Source organism: Danio rerio, chromosome 4 (genome assembly GCF_049306965.1).
Source record: "Danio rerio strain Tuebingen ecotype United States chromosome 4, GRCz12tu, whole genome shotgun sequence".
NCBI lineage: Eukaryota > Metazoa > Chordata > Actinopteri > Cypriniformes > Danionidae > Danio > Danio rerio.
In genome coordinates this window covers 49,077,719-49,101,579 of record NC_133179.1, presented here as the reverse complement: position 1 = coordinate 49,101,579, position 23,861 = coordinate 49,077,719, and the positions used below count along the sequence as shown (strand labels likewise).

The following is a 23,861-nucleotide window of genomic DNA, read 5'->3' as shown; positions in this document are numbered from 1 at the left end:
ACAAACGGTAAACACTTCTTTTTGATAATGTGTAATATTAGTAATTTAATACTTGGAGATGTGAGTGTATGTTTTTATTCTTTTTTTATAGTTTTAATTAATTTTTTTGTCTTTATGTTATTATCTTTGATCGCCCTCAGGAGAGCATGATTGCTTATGTAGTGGTGAAGACCAAGCTGTCGATCTAAAGGTAAAAAAAAACATATTGTTTTTTCATTTAACACACAAATATAGTACACACAGTCTTTCAAAAGTTTGGGACCAGCAAGAATTGTAATCTTGTTTATAGAAGGATGCTTTCTATTCTTCCAAAATACAGAATGAAAAACTGTGATATTGTGAATTATTATTAGAAGTTAAAATAATGCGTTTCTTATTGACTGAAAACTAATTTGTTTAGACTGTTTCCAACAATGATAATAAATCAGCATTTATAATGATTTCTGAACTATGATGTGCCACTTAAGACTATAGTGATAATGCTGAAAATTCAGCTTTTCAGAAAACTCAGAATAAATTATTGATTTACATTGAAATATAAAATTCTATTAACATTTCTGAATAATGCAGCTTTCTGTATTTTTATTAAAGTGAATGCAGCCTTGATGAACAAAAAAACTAATGATAATGTTGATCTCAAACGTTTGAACAGCATTTAGAAATTAGATTTTTAAATTATTATTATTATTGTTGTAATAAACTTGGCCTATTGTTAATTGTTTAAATGCTTATGGGTGAACAGTCTTTCAGGTAAATTATTTTTACTTTTACAGAACTGGTTGCCTCCTGGGTATAAATACCACTTTTGCACCTATCGCTTAGCCAGTACAAACAGTGAATCACATTTGGACCACACAAGTTTTGAAGCAATTCTAAGAATTGCATTGACAGACATTTATGAAGTAAAGGAATGGGTGAAAAAGCTTAGTGGGTCATCAGGAGTGAGTTGGAGAGTGGCAGTGACGAAACCTAAAAAGGGACAACGTGTGCTTTATAAGGTAATGTGAAATCAGTTCATTCTTTTTCACACTATATAAATGTAGTACACTGAAAATAACATTGCAGTAAATATTTTAAACATACATAATTCTACTGTTCAAAACATTTTAGATTCTTCACACAAACTGAGATGTTTATTAATATATTTAGCTTTAGTGTGCCAGTTAAAAATATTAGTTAACCCTGACTTTTAAAATGGTTTGTAATAGTCCAGTGACATTTTTACTCTTGTGATGGCTCCAGTATTTGTATAAACCTAGGACAGGTCCAATGGATAGATAGATTTTTATATACACAGCCAAAGTGATTCTGAAATCATATAGTCTCAGCCTCAGATATCATGCCAAGCAACTTCTGATGCATACAGCACACTTTTCTGGAAACACTTTTGAAGATTCTCAGTTGTCCTCTGATTGGTTTAAATATACAGGATTTCTGTGAGGCTACAGCCCACCTGGAAACAAGTCTGTGCAGATAAAATAGCTGCAATGTTCATATTGATGACAGTCCTCATTGATAAACATACAACTTTCTGAGACATTAAGTGATTTACAGCCTGCATACCTGTCTGTTATTTTGAGGATCATTTTGTGATGATGGGCATTTATTAATTTGATTTAAATGCTGGATTATTAAAAGTATCATAGATTTACTGCATAAAAGCTTTAACCCATGATATCGACAAACATGCAGGTATGCTTGTGTGTGTGTGTCTTTTTTTCTAATGGCAGTGAAAATCTTCAAATATTCTGTCATTTTGGTCATAAAGATAAGAGAAAGACTATTCAAAGCAGTAACTTTTTTTATTTGTGGATACTCACAAAAACATCAAAACCTTGCTTTTATAGAATAAAGTAAACTTTTACATCTCATCTGAGGGGATTTTTATGTAAAAGTACTTTATCAAAATAATGAATGAATCTGAGAACAAAGTCTACATAAATGTCGTACAGATTTCCTATATGATTTGCTGACAGATCTTAGAATACTGCTGCATCATTGTTGTGACCCTTTGATATTTGTGAATGTAAAATAAAAATATCTAACATTTGTGCACACTTCTGTACACATTTAAACATTCATATTTTCCATAGGCTCATTACAGGTGCCAGCACAATGTTCCTGTTCGATCAGGCACGGCTAATCAACGACGGCTGTCAAAAAATACATGCTGTGGGGCAAAAATGGTCTGCACTCTGGTAAAGACTGTAGACAAAAGGGGAGGATCAAGTAGGTGAGTTAGAAGTGTCAAAATTGGATTAATAAGTTTTTGAAAGTTTCTTTGTGTGATTTGGTTTTGTTTTTTAGGAGCAATGATCCCCATATTCCCGACTACCCAACCTCTGTGCGCTTGTACAATGTGCATAATCATAACATATTTGTTGCGGAGGCACTGAGGCACAAGGATGTAGGGTTCTCTGTAGTTGAGACCCTGACTCAATTATTTGAGATTGGGCACAGCCCAACATCAGCTCTGGCTGTAATTAAAAGTGATCTGTTGGCTGAACATGGCAACAAGTATGTATATGCCTCAGCCAACCGTGCAATCTGCCCAGACCTTCAGTTTTGCTACAGGTATGTTACATTTTACTCTGTGTAAATCAATAGCTTTTACAGACTTAGCAGACAAGGGTGTATTGATTTATGTGGGTAACAATTATTTTGTGATTTCTGCTGTGCTACATTTTAATTGTAATTGTTGTTATTGCACTATACATACAGTATGGCTTTTGATCTGTATCATTGCATTTTGTTGTGTTTTATTTCCTAGTCAATATTTTGTATGCCTGTCAGGGAAAAAATAACTTCTATTTATATTCAATTAAATAGATTTTATTCTATTGTGCTTTTGTTGTGTATATAATGACATAGATGAAGAAATAAAAGCCATAGCAATATTTCAAATTGTGAAACATTACAGCATATTGGTGTAGCTATAAATACAAATTAAAACTAATTCAGTTTAGTTCAGTTTAGTATACTGTTAAAGTTCAAATTAATTCTGAACAATTACCCAATTAGATCTTCTGTCACTGTTAAAGGCCTATTCACTGCAAATGACTCTAAATTAAATTATTTATTACATTACAATTTAAATACTTGAGTATGTTTTTAGCCAGATACGTTTACCTTATAAACATATTTACTTTTAACACCTCTGTTTGCAGACTTTATCAAAAATTGAACAAACAAGAATTTGGAGAGCAAAGTGGTGAGGGAATGCTAGCAGCTTTGGAAAGACAGGTAGAATCTTACAATGCAGCCTGTAATGACACCTGCAGCAAGCTTCAAATGTCCTCCGCAGGAACACCACTTGTAGCGATTTGTTCCCCTTTAATGAAACGAACACACAGTCTCTCCAATAGTGGAGAAATGTGTTTTATGGATTCATCAGGTAACATGGACCGGGAGGACTGCAGAGTCTTTCTCCTTCTTACACATACCTGTGCTGGTGGACTTCCTCTAGGGATAGTGATAACACATTCAGAAGATGAGAAGACAATTAGTGAGGGACTGGAGCTGCTGAAGTCCTTAATGAAAAATGATGCCTTCGGAGGGCGTGGTGAGGCAGGTCCTCGTGTGTTTCTTACAGATGACTCAAAGGCAGAAAAGGGAGCTATAGCACAGGTTTTTCCTGAAGCCACACAACTGCTCTGCATATTTCATCTTCTGCAGGCTGTGTGGCGGTGGTTGTGGACCAAAGACCACAAAGTTGAGATGAAGGACAGACAGACACTTTTCACCATAGTAAAAGACATGCTTTATGCCAGGGAAATGAGTACCGTTGAAATACTCTATCAGCAAGCCATTGCCAACCCTTTGACCACAAGGTAGAGATAATAATTGGCGGCAATAGGTAGCTTAAGTGTTGTAGTTGTATTCTGATACTTTCATGTTTTAGATGGTTTAAGTTTATTATATTTATTAATTTCATTTGTAATTACATTACAGATACAGCAAGTTTCTGACCTATCTACAGAGTCTTTACAGTCGACGGAAGAGTTTTTTTTAATTGTGTGAAACAACGCATACTCAAGAAGACTCATTCTCTAAACAACCCTGTGTGCAGGGTAACACAGAGGGAGGTGAGTCAATAAAGCCTGGATGTTTAGTTGAGCCCAAATAACCAGGATTTTCTAAGTAGTTTTTTGTTGTTGCGTTTTACTTGCATTACTTTTTGCATTTACTGTTATTTATATATTTAGTTTTACTCTTATTTGTAGTTTGCACCCTGGAGAAAATGTTCAGCATTTTTTAATCAATTAGGAGTTTACTGTACATTTAAACTGTTACTGTTCAACCTAAAAATACAAATTCACCATCTGAAGACTATTTACCCTTTTGGTAAGTGCTGCCAAGATCACAGATTACCTATTAAAGGTAAATGGATGTAAATAATAACAACATATAACAACCAAAAACTACTAGGTAGTTAAAGGCATGCAGTGGAGTGTTTGCGCAGGTGTATTCAGTTTATGTGAAACACATTTCTGTCGCATAATTTAGTTTCAATTAACACACCTCAGTTTTTTTTTCCAGGTCCAAGTATTTGTTGCAAATACTTTTTGAATTTAATTGTTTTTATTGTCTGTTTAAACAGCATTTACACCTCAGTCTCCTGTTAGACGAATGCTGGGAGTGCTTGGTGAACTAGCTGTAAACACAGACTACAGTGATGCCTTAACTGCAATGGCCAAGCAGTTTAAAAAAATACAGCACAACCCGACCCAACTAATCTCTGCAATTTACAGTTTTGGTAAAGGAGTGTCTGCATCTAAACGAGCATCTGCATTAAGACGAGCTGCTACACTCAAAAAAATGATTCAAGCCCTTCTTAGATGTGACACAAATAAATACTGTTTCCATTATTTAAATATTTTTATTTTTAAAATATTAATTTACATTTAATTGATGTAACGTAAAATGTATTAGTCGTTTCACCTATAATCTTTATTAATCCAAATCAAATGAGTTTAGTAAAGTGACCCCGTTTTGCGCATGCGTGAGACCGCGCATTTTCACTGCCACCTGCATTGCGTTTCTCCGTCCACCATTTTCCACCTGTGGCTGCAGACGAGTTGATGAGACGCTACCGATTACAAGAAGTTATTTCTTTGGTGAGTATTCGTTTCTTTTTCAGCGAGTACCTCGCTATGAATGCATGTTATATTCTCGACGGTGTGCAACAAGCGTGATAAAGTTTTGCTTTGGTTTTCAGTAAAGTTGACGGCTAACGTTAGCTGGCTAGCCAGTCGCTCATCATGCAGGAGAAAATAGACTGACAGAGTTAACATTAACGTTTTTTTATTATAATGTTCCGACGTTGATTTAATATTTTTTGTCTTCGGGGTGATGTTGAATCAACATTGAGGTAAAGTTGGTTAAATATTAGCACATTCAGACTTTTTCCTTGCTATCATTTCAGAAAGGTGTTATTTGCAAGCTCTAAATAGTGAAATCATATTAGCAGCCAATGACTATCAAAGGACAATTTTTTTTAGTCAATTAAATAGTGCTAATGTTGTTTTCAAGTCATATTTACGTGTGATTTCAGATCCAATATTCAAATTAGCGTAGTAGATAATATAGGGAACGTTAAATGAAGGAATGTGCAAATATAAAACCAACTTTACCTCAATTGAATTAACGTCTGACTGTTTGTGTCGATGTATTTTATTCATCAATCAATTTAATGGTCTGAAGATCTTGATTCATTCTTTAAGGCATATTTGTTAAGTTTGATTGTTTCTCATGTAGTCTCTAACAGTGAAACTCTACAGTGTAACTAGTTTTATTCCGTTATTTCTCCCATGGCACACAAATATGAAACTGAATAACTGTCAGTGTAAATAGATGCACACAGATTCACAAATGTTGTGACTTCTATAAATTTCACAAATGCACACAGATTATTTATCATTGCATATGATCTGTCTTTTCAGGCCTCTGGCACTGATGATGTGGAGAGGGGCATCTCAAGCACAGTCATGGGGATTTACATAATCCGAATTTATGACAACGGGGAGCCACAGGATGTGGGAATTGTGATCGAAGGCATTAAAGGTCTGACCAACGTTGGCAGTGTCATCATGGGTTTTGTTGTGCTGTTTGGGCTCATTTATGCCATTGATCTGAGGTTTCCAGAAAACCTCAAGTACACCTTTGAGTTCATCCAGAAAATCATAATGAATCTGGATGGACACAAGCTCAATCCAAAGATACAGCAGCTGAAAATCAAATTGTTTTCTTAAAGTGAACACCAGATGACAAATAAATGAAGTTTCTTTACGCTTTTCGTATTTGGGTTCATTTGTCTTTTCAATCTTCTGCCATCTTTCATCTACTAAACCAACAACACTGAACTCATGGATGTTTTCCATGTGACATTTTACATTGTGGCTAAGCTACAAAAAGGAAGCATGTGGACAAGTATAAAAAAAAAAAATTGGACATACAAATGCAAAATAATGTTTTTATGATAAATGTTTTCTATGCAGCCAGGGTGATGGAGTGACTTGGTGTAATAATTGATACCCCTTACAAACTAATGGTTGATGAGGTTTTAAGTTTGGATTTCCCAATGCAACTTTTTTATTTATTTATTTATTATTTTTGGGATGCCAACATCTGCACATCATAGCTCATTCATGTACAGTATAGTGTCAACAAGTGTCTCCATTACTCTCATACCTGTCAGGTAATTACTTGACGCAACACTTGTTAAATTGGACTTGACCTAATGCTTTGGTTTGTTTTTTTCTGAATTTTTGACGTTCAGATTTTTGAATTATGACTGGCCAGAGCAAGTCGCATGTTCAGAAATTGTTCTAGTTTTGGTGACAATGGGTATCCTTGTTATAATCAAACTGTCTTGGTCTGTTTTCACCTTCCTATAGTCCAAATTTGGTCCCCACAGCCTTTTTTTAACTGTGTTTTTGTTTGAATTGACCATTTGTACTACACAGATTAAAAATGCTGTACCTCTCGAGTAGCCAGTCATTTTTCATATTATTGTTCTCAGGTTATGCCCTTTTAAGAAACGTTACAAAGTTTGCTGCTTCACATTTTATTAAATGTGCTCTGTTTTAGGTATAATTTCATTTATTTATTTGTGCATCCTAAACATACAAGACTGGTTTTATATCTTCTGGTTTTAAGGTCTGACAGATACTAAAAACTGTCTTGTTACAATTCAAATTAGTCAAGTAAAACAAGCACTATATATATATATATATATATATATATATATATATATATATATATATATATATATATATATATATATATATATATATATATGTTGTGCGTTTAATCCATGTTATAATTAAGTTGAATGTTGATCAAGCTAGCATTCAGATTTATTGGAATGTTTACATTTTACATCATTTGCTGGTGCCTATACTCCCTTAATGTGTTTGATGCTTTGGAAAACATGGGATACATTTACTTCACACCAGATGCAAGATCTGTTAAAAGTGTTTCTAAAAGTTTTTTCAATAATAAAAAAAAAGATACAATCTGTTTGGCGTGTGTGTGTGTAGTAACAGGGGATCAAATGAAAAATAAATATTTCCAATTAATTAATTTATATTTAGTTGAACGAATGTAAATCAGTTATATTAATTTAATGAATTTTTATTTGCTTGGCTATATTTGATAAAATTGAGTTGGACTAACTCAATTACTTTCATTATGTAAATGATCTTTTGGTTAGGGCTACGCATACTTATTGGATGGAAAACCTGCACACAATTAAATTGAGTTAACCTAATGAGCTATTTTTTTGAGTGTAATCAGAGATTATGCAGAAATAAGGGGAGTGAAAATTAAAGACGTAGAACATAAAATTTGTTTATATGCTGATGATGTTTCTGTTTCTTACATACCCAGAATTTAGTTCACCTAAGGTGATGCATTCTCTTGACAAATTTGGATTACATTCAGGATATAGATTAAATTTACTTAAAACACAAACTCTTTAATGCAACTATAACCCAGATGATAAAATACACAAGGATTTTACATTTAAATGGAACGTACCTTCTATCAGATATCTTGGGAGTTCAAATCTCTGCAGACCTATCAGATATCTATAAAAATAAATGACTTTCCCATTACAGAAACTATAATAAAGGATTTGAACAGATGGCCCCTTCTATCTTTAGATCTATATAATCGAATAGAGATAATAAAGATGAATATATTACCATGCCCACTTTTTCTCTTTAAAGCTTTACCAGTGGAGAAACCAAAAAGCCAATTTGATGAATGGAAAAAACTAGTGTCTCGCTTCATTTGGAACGGAAAACATCATTAGATGTTTATTGTAAGGCAGCACAGCTTAGACACATAGTTTGTTGGTGCAATGACAAATACTGTGCAAAGTGGAAAGAATTTGAACAATTACTAATCCACTTACCTCTCCAATAATTATTAGGAGATAGAAACTTCTAACATACAGAATTGCATAAATTGAATTCACTGACAAAGAGCTCTTTAGAAATTTGGTACAAAGAATTAAAGAATCCTAAATGTGAAAAACAAGCTAAGATATTAAGAGGGGTTGAACATGATACTCAATTTAAACCAGCAAAACTAGATCTAAGATTTAAACAATGGAGTTTGTAGGCCATAACATCATTCTGTCTCAACACTACTGATAATGAATTAGAAAGTTTTCAACAACTTTCCAATATGTATAACTTAGATAAACAAGACTTTTTTCGTTACCTTCAAGTTAGACACTACTTCAATAAAAGCATAAGAGATTCTGAAGACATAAAAACAACAGTAGTGCAGGTATTTATAGATGCTTACAAAAAGAAGGTTGATAAAAAAAACTAGTATCAAGACTTTATTCCTGTCTGACATTAACAAAGAAACACTCAATAATGTATACAAAACATAAATGGGAAAGGGTAGCCAAATTAATACTAACAAATGAGGAATGGTTAACACTTTGGGAAACACAAATGATCACAATTAATTCCGATTAATGGAGGGGATTTATTTGGAGAAATGTTATCAGGTTTTTTATATCACCTAAAATAAAATACTTTCAAAGTAGAGATCAAAAAATGGTGAATGCTGGAGAAAATGTGAAATTGTATTGGCAGATCATGTCCACATATTTAGGGACTGTAATATTATACACAAGATTTAAATAAAGAGATAAATGCAATAATGAGATTGAATCTGGTATGTAATTTTAAAACTATGTACCTGGGAATTTACTCTGCAGAAATACCATAAAATGATGTGTATCTTCCTAACACACTACTAACAACTAGCAAAAAGAACATTACAAAAAAATAATGCTAAAGGAAGATCCTCCATCTGTAGGCGAATGGTATGATATTGTTAAAGAGGTGTATGACATGGAAGTACTGACATTTAACTTGAGACAACAAGCCTATAAAATTTCTGCATACTGGGGTAAATGGTTGAGAAGAAGCTTCTTGCTTTAAGCGGGGAGTCCCCAACAGGTTTCCATCGCCTAAATAACTCAGCTACGACTACATGTACTGCCATGTCCTCATGGCTAGTACACGTGTTGTGCATCCAGATGAAACTTTCGGCAAGCGATTGCTCAACCGCAAAAGCTGTGGCTCCACAAAAAGGGTCTTATAAGGGTCCAAACGGGGACTTGAACCCTGTTCCCTTAGATTGAAAGTTTGATGCTCTACAATGTTTTTAAGTAGACAAGGTTTAGAGTTGTGGTCGGCGCAGACCTTTACGGTACACAAAAATTTACCGTGATGTGGGGTTTTGGCTTGTGGTTGTTGTAGATGTTGCTAAAACACAACAGATTACTTTGAGGTTGGGTTTATGGTTGTTGTAGGTGTAGACATCAGTAAAACAAAATACTTTTACTCCATGTCATGTAGGAGACAATAAATGGATCAATAGCAACTGCAGAAGGGGTTACTGTTGTTGTGGCAATGAATGGAGACTTAACAATTGAAAAGATTAGTTCCATGCCTTAGAAGCGTGACTTGATCAATGCTTATCTACACAGCATGCTGGCATCAAAGGTCCCGTTGCTCATATCGTATCACTAGTTTTCCACACTTTAGGAAACATAAACATTCATTAACACAGCCTGCACTAAAAGGAGGCTGGAGATTACGGATGGCAACACAGAGTCCAACGCCAATGTCACCTTGAAAAATCTGCTGTGACCCAGATTCAAACTGGAGTTGCTGCGGCCACAACGCAGAGTACTAACCATTATACGATCACGGCAAGCTATGGGACAACCACTGGACCTTCACTCTCTGTCAAATGTCTTTGAAAATGGAGGGCCTCCAGGGCAGTTAGGTACCATGGCTGCCGATTTATTTTTGTGGCTTTTGCCTACCATCACATCCATTTTCACAAGAAACAATGGAGTTGTTAACAATCAAGGAAGGTCGCAAATTAAAATACTGCGCACTGCCAGCACGTAGTCAGCAGGACTCGAACCTGCGCGGGGAGACCCCAATGGATTTCAAGTCCATCGCCTTAACCACTCGGCCACAACTACATGTACTGCCATGTCCTCATGGCTAGCACACGTGTGGTGTGGTGCATCCAGATGAAACTTTCGGCAAGCAATAGCTCGACCGCAAAAGCTGTGGCTCCACAAAAAGGGTCTTATATGCCCAAACTGGGACTTGAACCCTGGACCCTCAGATTAAAAGTCTGATGCTCTACTGACTCAGCCATCCAGGCTCCATGGCTAAGCTTTTTAAGTAGGCAATGTTTAGGGTTGTGGTCAGTGCAGACCTTTATGGTACACAAAAGTTTACCGTGACGTTGGGTTTAGGCTTATGGTTGGTGTGGAGGTTGCTAAAACACAACAGGTTACTGTGAGGTTGGGTTTTTGGTTGTTGTAGGTGTAGACATCAGTACAACACAATAGTTTGGACTCCATGTCATGTAGGAGACATTAAATAGATCAATAGCAACTGCAGAAGGTCTTTCTGTTGTTTTCTATAATTTCTTTCCATTCTTTCAGTCTATTTTTTTTCATGTTAGTAAATTGATTTTCAATAACTCTTGTCAAAGATAGAGAATAAATTGGAAATGCACAGCGATGAAGGAAGGGTGATTAACTTTAAAGAAAATCAATATGCTTTCAAAGATGGTATACTAAAAATGTTTTATTCTTGCTTATCTAAAGACGTGTTTGTAACACCCAAAGCAAAAGAGTACTGGAAAAGATTATATATCCCAATATCTAAAAGAAGGAAATATGGCAAAATTTGAGAGCTTGGTGGAAAAGTCCAGTTTTAGAGAATTTTGAATATATTTTAAGACAAAACTGTTTATTAAGTGAAATTAGATTGTGTAAAATAGGTTTGGCAAATTGTCATTTTAGAATTATAAGGTTCTATCTGCGTTCTGAATGATTTTGTGATATTGAGCTTAAAAGTTTTTGCATTCCATGTATCAAACAATGTGTGTGTAGCATTTCTCTTTCATACATTGATCATTTGCATTTAGAGAACCCTTAAGGTCTCTGTCATGTCAGTTACTTTGCACTTGCGAATTGAAGTAAAAAACACAAGTCATTTTCCGCTTGGAATTATGAGGTTCTATCTGCCAGATCATTCATTGAAGCTTTACTTTTCAAGAAATACAATCAAAAAAAGTATAAGTTGGTGTTGTAACAATATTTTGATACTTGAGAAAGTTAAATTTTGGTTTCTATAACATTTATTTCATGTTTTAGGATGAATATTTTTCTTGTTTAAATTGAGCCTACAAAGCTGGGCTAAATATTTTTTTTCCAGTGCAGATGTTAGTTTTTATCTAATTAATATGTTAATATTTATGACATTTTATGCTTTATATGAATTACTGAATTGTATTTATTGAATTATATGGCCTGTGAATTAATTTAAGTGTAACGAATATGGCCGACCAGACACATAAACATTTTGCATTTTATTCCACAACCAGCCAACTTTGCCCAGAGAAGGCTCGAAACCTGATTCCAAGGTATTTACGACCCAACGGAATGTGCCATGCGGCTCTAAGCAAAGGAATGACTTACAAAGGACTATTTGCTGTTTAACACTGTTTTCATATAAACTTTACTCTTTATGTTTAATCATATGTTTTGCAAAGTTTCCCTTTCTCTTGTATTAATATTTTTGGTTTTAATACCCTTGCATATAATGTTTAACTGTACCTAGGCTAAGCATCCTCGTATACTGTTCAAGTTTGGACTTTTCGAAAAGCTTACTCGCTGTACAAATTGATCGTTGACATTTTATTTTAATGAGTACAACATATTAACGTTTTAAGAGACTTTAACATTTTTGTCTCGATTTACATAAAATTTGCCTATGCAAATTATTCTGCCTCGGACAGAGACCCATAAATTTAATATTCCAGGAAGTTAGCTTCTAATTGGTCAACTTTCCATGGAGGGTGGATCCGAACCTGCCCTATATAGTTGAAGACCAAGCTAAACTCTCTCTCTCTTCGCTCTTGGAACCCTCTACAACTTCCTCAGACTGAGAAACCTCCAAGAAAGCAGGCAGAAACCCAGACAGAAAGGGTTAATCGGACCGCGCTCGGACATTTCACCGCCCAGAATGCTTTTTGCCGCTTCAACTTGAAACTACAACCTCGTGAGGAACAAAGATCAGCCAACCAACCATGTGCTTAACAACGGGAGCTCGGACATCACGAACAGACCGCAAGTATCACCTTTCTCCCATCTAAACTGTTGTGAACTAAATTAACCCTAAAGAGACAATAGAAGGGTTATATTGAATTTGATTACGTTTGGTTGCTTGGTTTGTTCTTACAGACTCATAGGTTTTTCCCATTATTACATCCTCTCAACCTCTTCACGTTTGTTACTCTCCCCTATGCTTGTATGAATGTGTGTTTGTGTTAGGTGTTAGTTTTTGTTAGATTAGTCAATAAAGTTTAATTTTGTATAAAGAAAGGTGCCTGTGTATATTAATGAATCTAATGTCTTGAACTTTGATCTTGCTACCCTGCTCAAATTTTATGTTGATAGCATTGCTGAACGACTTGTTTGTTCGGATCAAAAGAGTCGATTCATTTGAAGCCCCGTTCAAATGACTCTTCCTCCCGCTAAGCTATTCCGCTATATAATGTTCCAGAAGGTACACGAGCCTTGAAATCTGAATCATAACTCGCAACATTATAACAGCGGGAAAGGTGCGGGAAGAATAACCCTGAGCTAATTTACTACAGTAATAATAGTGTAGATATGTGAGCACTCTAATCTACATTATTATTATGATGTGCTACCTGTTTATTTGTGGAGAATAAACAAAGCATGCAAATGTAATTGCATTGACCCTGTTAACAAATAAACTAAACTAAACAAAAAACTATAATCGAGCAGCCCTAGAAAAGGGGCGGGATTAAACAAGATGATTAGACATTAACCCTCTGGGGTCTGAGGGTGTTTTGGGGCTCTGGATAAGTTTTGACATGCACTGACATTTGTGTTGTTTTCAGTATCTTAAAAACATATTAATAGCTAATGTGTGATAACACTGTTAACAGCACAAGTTAGGCTACAATAATACCTATGCAGCATGTTTATATGTGTTTGTGTTTTTGAGAAAGAAATGTTTATGCGTGGTTAATGAAAAACTAAAATTTTGAAGTCACTGAAACATGGCCGTGAAACACACAGAGAACATTTGTGCACAAGACTTTTGAGAACTGGATCTGGTAGTCTAGTGTTTTTGCTTCAAAATGATGTAAGAATCATCTTGTTTACTTTCTCACAGAAAACAATAAAATGAAATAAAATTCCTAAGTCACTTTCTGTGTAAAAATAGTTTATGCGAGAAGGCATGAACTATCATTACTATGCAGTGAGTAACACCAGAGAAGACCTGCATAATGAGCTGCATAATGAGCCATCAGACAGGTATTTGACTAAGAGTTTCAAGAAAGAATCTGAGAAAAAATAAGATTATTTATATATTTTTTTGTTTGCAGTTTATTTAAAATATATTTAACTATCATACAAAATAACTCGATACTAGTAAACCTAATAAACTCAGTCACCACATATAAATTTTAAACAGAACAGCACCTGTATTGTAAACAAGTATTTATTTTTATAAATAATAATAATAATATATATATATATATATATATATATATATATATATATATATATATATATATATATATATATATATATATATATATATAAAGGTCATAAACGTTAGAATAAGACTTATCGTAAGACTTATCGCAAAAGTAGACATATCAAGCTTTCTTTAGAAACATCTCACATGTTTCTTTGTTGAGTATTTGCTGAGTTTCAGTTCATTTTAATGACGTGTTTTTCCTGACACAGTCTACTGTTGCGCGCTCCTCATGCAGGCTGTTTGTAATGTCAAAGCTTCGTGGGCGTGGTCGCATTAACTCTAATGAGCTCAGACTGAGAAGCTAGACATAGCGTTGCTTTCATACTGATTATTTTATCAAACAATATTTGTTTTCAACATGCATAGCTGCGTTTAAGCTGAGTTTTAGCGCATTTTACTGACGCGTTTCTAAAAACAGTTCACGGAGAGAGAAAAGACAGAATGCCTACACTGTTTATTATCCTTGTTTTACAAAAGCACACTACTTTGTTTTTGTTGTGAGTGTACACATTTAAAAGTAGACACCTAACAGATTCGATTGATGTATTGATCTTATCTGTACGATCAAAACTGAAAGTGTAATTTAGGTTCATTTCAGCTCAATGAGGTAAAAACTTGTCAGAACGCGTATACGCGGTCTTCGACCCCAGGGGGTCAAGTGAGCGACTGGTCCATATTTTACATTTCTGTCCAGAGAGGTCAAGTTATAAAAAGTCCAGTGTGACTGTGGCTTAAGTATAAGTGAACTCTATCTCTCCAGCGTGGAACTTCATGTGGTAATTAAGGGATGTTAACTGGCTGAAACTTTTCCCACACTGAGTGCATATGAATGGTTTCTCTCCGGTGTGGATCCTCATGTGTTGATTAAGGTTTGATATGCAGGTAAAACACTTTCCACACTGAGTGCATGTGAATGGTTTCTCTCCAGTGTGGATCCTCATGTGTTTATTAAGGTGTGATGATTGGCTAAAACTCTTCCCACACTGAGTGCATGTGAATGGTTTCTCTCCAGTGTGGATTCTCATGTGTTGATTAAAGTTTGACGATTTGCTGAAACTCTTCCCACACTGAGGGCATGTGAATGGTTTCTCTCCAGTGTGGATCATCATGTGGTGATTAAGGAATGATAATTGGCTAAAACTCTTTCCACACTGAGTGCATGTGAATGGTTTCTCTCCAGTGTGGATCCTCATGTGTTTATTACGGGATGATGATTGACTGAAACTCTTCCCACACTGAGTGCAAGTGAATGGTTTCTCTCCAGTGTGGCTCATCATGTGTTTATTAAGGTGTGATGATTTCCTGAAACTTTTTCCACACTGAGTGCACGTGAATGGTTTCTCTCCAGTGTGGATCATCATGTGTAGATTAAGGTGTGATGAGCAGCTGAAACTCTTCCCACACTGAGTGCATGTGAATGGTTTCTCTCCAGTGTGGATCATCATGTGAATCTTAAGATAGCCTTTTCTTCCAAAACTCCTTCTACAGTGAGTGCAAGTGAAACGAGTCTTGTCTGTCCTTTTCAAAATACCATCAGTATGTAAATTGTTTTTTTCCTCAATTTTGACATGATGTTCCTCCTCTTTCCTCCCCTCATTCTCTCTTAGGTCTGAAATAAATAGATAAAACATAAGTTTTCATTAAGTCTTACAAACTCTCATAAAAAGCTGAAAAGTGAAAAGACACTGGAAACATTGGCTACACACATCGTAATTTTGATGCGCTATAAATGTAAAATAAATCAGATAATATTTAGTTCTGTCCATTAATGTGTACACATTTAAGCAGATTTAATGCAATTAGGCAGATTTAATTTAAGGCAGTAGTGGTGGGCAAAGCGAGGCTTCATGAAACACTGAAACAGTCAAAGCAAATGTGTCGAAGCTGTGAAACGTTTCGAAACCCCACTCTACAGTGACATCTAGTTGTCATTTTTTTATGTATTGCATTGAAACAGCTTTAGCAAAGAACAGTTGAGCAAACTGAGGTAATAAACCCCACTTTGTATACTTGAATCTTCAAGTTATTTAGTGGAGTGGTAAAGGTGTCTGACTACCATGCGGGGATAGTGGGTTTGAATCCAGGCTAATATAGCCATTTTGAAATCCTTTAATACCTGTTGGTAATGCTTTGTTCTTGTATTGTTTCAACATTGGTCTGACAACCGAATAAACACGTTCTAAATACATATGTCTTGTTTTGGTCTTAAAACAGGGTTGTTTCTAGATCAGACAATGTGGCCTGAAGTCGTCAAGGATTATTTATATTATTCATTAAATTTTCCATTTATTGAATTTTATTAAAGTCTACCCAAACCTAAAACACAACCATCACAGTACTGTAAAATATTAATTATTGTTTTACAGTGTTACAAAAAATGATGCTAAATTGATGGCGTAACTGCAGCTGTATCCTATTTAGGCTACACAAAACAGAAACATGATTAAAACACACGAAACCATGATTTCAGAGTATTTGTACAAGTTGGGATTCGAACCCAAAAAGTCATTCGAAGCATAGCAACAGCGTGCACACGCACAGTCCACTAGGCCATATGAAACAGGGATTTTCTCTGACCTTGGCAGTCAAATACAGATTCGCCAGGCCTTGACACGCTTCTAAGCTGATCAATACTTTGAATCGCTTTAGTCACGTGACCAGGTGTTTCGAAACACTTAAGTCATGTGACTTGGGTGCTTCGGTGCAGTGTTTCGAAATACTTGTGCTTCAGGATCTCGACACTGTGTTGAAACGTCAGTTTCACATCAGCCATCCCTAAGTGAGAGGAGCTGCCGATGTCTGCGGGTGCATGAAAGCTGTGCGCATTAACAGCTGAGAAGACGTTTTATAACCGTTCGCTTTCAATGATTGCTGCAGATGCAATATCTGGATGCTAGTCACTGGACTCAAAATAAGCCCTTTCGTTATTAATTTGTTAATGGTTTCTGTTTTATCCAAACAATTTTATATACATCTTTAGTATACGGACAAGCCCGGACATGTCCCGTAATGATCATTCAGTTGTTCAGATCACCGTTATTATTCTCCTTTGAGGTTTTCCTAACAGTTTATATTGTAATGTGAATCTGATATGTTATAAATTAAACGTGGAAAGGGGCTAGTATGGCTGAAAGACTGTTTAACTGCCTCACAATTTGTAGCATTTCTGGGCATTTAATGTATACCTGCATGTGAATGAGTATTCTATCGACACATGAATGTTTAATCTAGACCTTTTTCCAGATAAATCTAATTTCTACTTATCTAAATTGTTTAGTAAAAAAATGTCACTGATGTTAATAAGTAATACTGGTTTAATACATAACAGCAAATTTTGTTTATACATTTGTAGCTTATTTATTATTTTATTGTACTTATTATTGTTCAGACTATGTACATCCTTGTATTTTCATCTGGGGTCCACTCCTCAACATTCAATATAAAGTGTTAAAACAGATAACCTGTCTCCTCATCCTTTGTGCTCTGACCAGTACTCAGAACGGTTTACTCAAATTATTCATCTTTTGAACGTAAAACCTGTAGAACAATTTATTTATCTAGTGCTTTTACAATGTAAATTGCTCCGCTCCCGTTGCCCCAGCAACCCTGTACCCCGACATGTTCACATATCACCACATCTCCCCTCCTTAAAGTGATGATGCCCCCCTGTAGTAAATATATAGCAAGTTCCCTTTTAGCAACATAGAACAAAGCAAATTATTTTTCCAACCTGGTTACAGATATCAACTTAACAATATCCTTTGCTTACAATCGTCAAACTCTTAACCATAACCTGTCAACATCACAGATGTGTTTTTAAGTTCACTTTTTTATAACTGGCGTTATAAAAATTGTGAGTTTTCTGCAGCTTGAATCCAATGCTATCTGCCAGAATCCACTGGACGCATCTAATGTGGAGAAAATGCATGCACCAAATAGTTTTGGTAAGATATCCTCCAGTTTAGGCAGAGTGAATCCTTCTAGCTTTACTGCTTCATTCAGTTTCTTTAGGTCAACACAGATTCTATTTTTGCCAGTTTTCTTTATCACAGGCACCATTGGTGCACACCAGTCTGTAGTTTCAGTGACTTTAGCATTCACTGCAGCTCCTCTTCCACTTTTGGCAGCAATGGAAAGGAGACTCAACGAGGGGAAGAGCGGCTGTATGGTTAAGCATCTTCTCTGAGCTCAATTTTGATTGGCTTGCAGTTTAAGAGTCTAAAGTTTCCAAAAACAGAGTCCTCCATGTCGACAGAATCAGCTCTACTCACCAGTATAAATTCACGGGCAGTTGTATGACTGAGGAGATTGTTATTGTATGGGCCTTTAACAATCTAAGTCCAGAAACTGACACTTTGTCCTTTCCTTTCTGTACAGGCTATGAATTTACCATTACAGTCCAATTTGCCACCGGGACTTCAGATGTCAGCAGATGTTTAAGTAAGATAGGGGCAAACAGGAAATTTTAGAAATATTTGTTCATACATAACTTTGATATCTGCGCCAGTATCAATTTTAAAATTAACAGTAGTCCCCTGCATTAGTAACTTTACATGCCATCTATCTTCGTTAGCATCATCAGAAACTGACCCCAGAAACCATATTCCCTTAGTTTCATCCTCTTGTTGATCACTGGTCACTTTTTTTTTTTTTTTACAGTTTTTGTTTTACTAGCAACTTCGAAATGTCCTGTTTATTACACCTGCGGCATTGTTTACCCCAAGCAGTTCAGGCCCCATATTTGTGTTTTTTTTCACAACTTGAACATGTAACTTTACTACTTTCATCTCTTAGTTTAGTGTCAGAATTTCTGTATTTACCTCCTGTGTATTTCTTAAATTGCCTCCATGCTTAGACTTGTAGCTCACTTCACTTACATCACCTGCTCCTTGAATTTTAACGCTTTGTTTTAATCAGTTCCAACTGGCGAGCAATATGTATCGCTTTCTTTAGCGTCAAATCGGTCTCTAACTGCAGCTTTTCAGACACGTTGCTGTTTGCAATTCCAATCACAATGCGATCACAAATCTGCTTGTCTTTAGTTGCACGAAAATCATGAAACTCTGCCAGCTCATATGGACTCATGATAAACGCTTCAATACTTTCCCAATTTCGTTGATTCTGTTTGTGAATCAAGCACAGTCAAGATTCAAGTTGCGTTTGGGCACAAAATGTTCATCAAACTTTTTAACTACTGCATTGTAGTAATCATTTTCCTCCTCTACAGAAAACGAAAATGTGCTGATTATGGGTTCAGCCTGCTTGCCCATTGCATAGAGCAGTGAACCTGTACATCAATGTCTTCCTTGTCAAATTTTGTTGAAATTCTAAATCAAGATAAACGCTGCTTCCACGCCAGCCAACTTGATGGCTGTGCATAATCAAAACCTTAGGGCGTGTGAAACTTTAACATTATCCTTTCGTCCTCCTTCTCAAATGATAGGAGTGCGCTGAGGACTTTCATTCTGACACCATGTCATGTTAAACAGAGTGGACCATTGCTTTAGAACTCAGAATTTCACTTTATTAAAGCATGCACTCATTAGCGATATTTCTGCCTTCTGTGTCAGCCTGCTCGTGCTGGCTCTGCCCCTGTTGCCCCAGCAACCCTGGATCATGACACAGAACAGCCAATCTCAATAACCTGTTCACATATCACCACACAGGGAATACTTGTTCATTCTGTGGCCTGACTGGTAAACACATCAGAAAAAAATGTTGTGGGGTAATAACTGAACAATTAGCTGAATATTTGCCTTGCATACATGAGACATACCTGTACAGCAGGGGTCACCAAACTTGTTCCTGGAGGGCCGGTGTCCTGCAGATTTTAGCTCCAACCCTAATTAAACACACCTGAACAAGCTGAATCAAGGTCTTACTAGGTATACTTAAAATATCAAGGCAGGTGTGTTGAGACAAGTTGGAGCTAAACCTTGCAGGGACAGGACCGAGATTGGTGACCGAGATGCTGTACAGCATCTGCATAAAGGCTGAAACGTGCACCTTACCCCTTGTGTGCTGTTGGGTCATTTTTATCCATTATGGGTTGATTTTGAGTTTGGCCAAAACTTTCCCTGTGTTTCAGTAAACAGACTGTTATTTGGGGACATATTATTTTGACATATTCAGGGAAAATGCTTTGAAAAAAAAAAAACCTCAATACACTCTGGCCAAATTTACTCTTTTCATTATATTCATGGCTGTTTTTTCTCCATTGGCCTCTATTATAACAACATTTTTTGATCACAAAGCCATGAAAGCATATAATCATGCATTTATGACTGCTGGCGTTTTCAGTGACAACATTGTTTAATTGGTCTCCACCCATGGGACAGCAAAAAGGAAATGGGTATAAAGAAGAGGAGGAGAGTTGAAAAGCGCAGCATTATGTGGTGTGCGGAAGAAAGAGAAGTTGACTGAACTGTTGCAGTGCAGGGACACGAGTAGGGAAACCGGGTCGAGACGAGCAGTGTAAACTTAACAACTGGCTGTGAGAAACAAAAAGCGAAGGTACGTATCAAGGCAACAGAGCAAAGGCCGATGTCTTGTTACTTAAGTGCTCGTGATGTCTGTGAATGAGTGCGTCATCAAAGACTTCAGTGCAGTGTGTCCAGAACAAAATCAACTTATCGATTTATCTTGCTGGCATAGAGTCAGCTGCCAAAAGCCTTCATCCCACAATCGACAGTGTCAGAGTTTCCTGTTGGGCACCTGAGGCTGCTACTCACCGGCTGGATTTGTCAACACCCTCAACCTTCACATCCACACCTCCACATCCGCCATTCCCCTCTCATTTCCCTTGACCAAAAGTTTTTGTTTTCTTTGCTCAAATTCTCATTTTATTTCTCTTGTTTCTCTTTTTTCTTGTTTTCTCCCCATACTATTATTATCATTATTATTTTTCCGTTTTCAAATCGGATGAATCTGCTGGCCTGAAATCATTCACATTTTTTTCCTTTCACTTTCATTTGAGTTATAAGTGCTGAGGGTTTTGTGTTTCATTGTGATTATTGTTATATTGTTTGTTTTGGACTTGCAGTTGGAGCGGCGCCATGTGAAGACGCAAACTGTTGAGGTCCTTACATAAAACTTAAAATTTTGTTTAATATTGCTCTTATCCTAAATAACCTAAACCTACCTATCCTGGAAAATAAGCGTTTATAAGTGTATGAGTTTAGCTGTTCTGAGGGTAATTAATTTTAAATCAGGATGAATAAAGGTCGAAGCAACCATAGGGAGGCAGAATCCGCTACTAGCCTCCATGCTAATGCTAACCCGAAGTGCAAGCTGCATCTAAAAAAAAAAAAGAGACGGCTCTGGCGAGTGATAACAGTGCGGTCCTTCAAGCTATTGATGCACTAAAGGGCAATTTGATTAGGCTGACTTTGAAAAGGCCGTTGCACAGTCAAATTAACTTTGTAATCAAATTGACCAGCTTCAGACAGAGTTACACAATTCTGTGGAGCACATTAACGCCAGAGAGGAAGCAGCGGAACAGCGAGTGACTGGTTTGGAGTCTGTTTTGGGTGGATATTCCTGTACAATGTTTTATAACAATTATTGTAGTGTCCATTTCATTCAGCTTATTTCAAATTGGGGGAATCCACGTTTTCTGACATAATTTAAACCAAAGGTTCTAGGTGTCACCAAGTTAAATTTAAGACTTTAAGACATTTTTAAGACCATTATGAATTAAATTTTAAACCAAAGAATTTTTCAAAAGGCCCAGATGAAAAAAAAAATTATATGTCCTATCAAAAAAATATTTTTATATTAAATATTAATAATACAATAATTATGAATAATATTAAATTTAAATAATTTAGATATTTCCTAGCAAAATATCTTAAATATTGTGTCAAAACAAGCTAGCTTTACTTGTAACCATACACTTTTTTCCAACAAAAACTTTATTTAAAATAAAAAACAAATGAACAAATGTTTTAAACGTTTAAAAAAAACTATAACAAACTGAATCTATGCACAACATTCTGTCCAGGTCGATGTCCTCAGCAGTAAATACATGGAGCAGATTTGTAAATGTTATTGTAAGGAAAATAATTAAACCATTATGATAAATAGAGTTAAAATGACCTTTTTGAATTAAAAGTTAAAAGTTTTATTGAGATGAATTGTTGGTGATTGTGTGGGTTTTTGCCAGATTTGACAGCAAAACATGAACAAAGGAAAATGAAGACTTTATTTAAGACTCAATATTTCAGTAAATTTAAGACTTCTTAAGGCCTAAATTTTAGATTTTGGAGTTTACAACATTTTATGACTCGCGGAAACCCTGTTTAAACACAATAGCCCTGGTAATTAGTTATTATAATAATGATGTAATTCTAGATACTATCTGTGAGAACTAGTAACAACTACTAGAAACAAGTTTAATCCCATAGAAGTTGATTTAAAAAAGGGAATTGTGATCAACGTGACATATGCAAGTGGAAAGTACTAAGCCAACACCATCAACCAAATAGCAGATATTTTCTATGAGAATACTGTAGGTCAAATATCGTCAGCTTAGTTAAACTTTTTTAATTTATCATTTTTATAAATTTTATATAGCGCCAGTGCTCAAGGACGCTTTACAAATATTAAAAGAACAAGAAAAGCAATAACCTTAAGAAGGTAGAGAAAATGGGAGACTAATAATACATAAAATGAATGACAAAAGACACGTGAACAAGTAACAAGAAAAAAACTCATTCTTGTCTTTCAATGAGTGCTTATGTGCAATTAGGAGAACTAGGCAGCACACTCAGGGCTGCAAGATGGATTAATTTAGTATTCTTATTATTAAAAATATATCAGTATGAAAACCAACCTGTTTGTTCCTGCAGATCTTCCTGTTTGACTGTGAATGTTTCTTCAATCTTCACATCTTCACTCTCCTCTTTAATAAACGCCATCTTTATAACAGTGTGGAGATCAGTCGCTCAAGCAGGAGTTTTTCTCTGTGTTTGGACACTTTATCCTGTTTAAAATGAACAAAACAATAAAAATGTCCTGTTGAAAATGAATAAAACAATGAAGAGAAACAAAATAACTTCACTTTAACTCTTGCTTCAACAGAAATCAGGTAAAAGATCAAGTCCGAGCAAGATACAATAGCCACAAATTTGCTGAATAAAACTATGTTACTCCATTTCTTATATAGTGATGTATACTTAGAATTAATGACATTATGCTATTTAATAAATTAAACCTTCATCAAAACACTTATTACAAACTATTAAAGTACAACATTGTTCACAGTCAAATAAACAGTGTTAATGTTGTTCAGAAGTCATACTTGCATGCTAATAGACTTCTAAATGAACGAATGTGCGAATATAAAACCAACTTTACATCTATGCCAACAGCAGGTATATCATTTAGCATCTGGTGAAAACCTGAAACTTTAATCAATCCGTTTATATCTGTGTAAAAGCTTTAAAACAAACCTTTCTTCAGTTGAATCACAGCGCAGTAGCGGCGCAGCCTCATGACGTCACACGACACGCCATAATAAAAGCCTTCGGTTGGCAGACCAACTTGCATGGTGCATTCCCGCCACCTACTGGATAGAAGTGTGGAACGCAAAATGTAGAAAAAAGCATGAAAACAAACAAAAAATAAAAAATAAAATGATGTACGAATGGAGGGGATAAGAATACCAGAGGGAAGAGAGAACAGGGGGCTATTCCATAAAACTAGCTTACAGAAAAAGCC

The 23,861-nt window shown here is 35.6% G+C and overlaps 2 protein-coding genes and 1 non-coding gene across 5 annotated transcripts; 1 reads left to right on the top strand and 2 right to left on the bottom strand.

Annotated features, from left to right (window-relative positions):
* Positions 1-5,028: 5,028 nt before the first annotated feature.
* On the top strand, positions 5,029-6,988 carry zgc:171242. The gene is given in 3 exon segments (NM_001111087.1): positions 5,029-5,117; positions 5,943-6,234; positions 6,237-6,988. Coding segments are annotated over 3 exon segments (348 nt in total). The 5' UTR covers positions 5,029-5,081; the 3' UTR covers positions 6,257-6,988.
* Positions 6,989-10,443: 3,455 nt separating this feature from the next.
* On the bottom strand, positions 10,444-10,525 carry trnas-cga (transfer RNA serine (anticodon CGA)). Its single transcript has one exon. It is a non-coding gene; the product is annotated as a tRNA-Ser (tRNA).
* Positions 10,526-14,364: 3,839 nt separating this feature from the next.
* Positions 14,365-23,634, bottom strand: zgc:173720. 3 transcript variants are annotated; one of them, NM_001113606.2, is given in 3 exon segments: positions 14,365-15,750; positions 22,975-23,124; positions 23,499-23,536. In NM_001113606.2, coding segments are annotated over 2 exon segments (963 nt in total). In that variant the 5' UTR covers positions 23,060-23,124; positions 23,499-23,536; the 3' UTR covers positions 14,365-14,872.
* Positions 23,635-23,861: the final 227 nt, after the last annotated feature.

Bases quoted from the DNA above. Each gene is read 5' to 3' on its own strand.
- zgc:173720 (XM_073946435.1), bottom strand. From the start codon at position 23,059: ATGGCGTTTATTAAAGAGGAGAGTGAAGATGTGAAGATTGAAGAAACA. The intron at 15,751-22,974 runs GTTGGTTTTCAT...TATTTATTTCAG, and splicing joins AGATCTGCAGGAACAAACAG to ACCTAAGAGAGAATGAGGGG.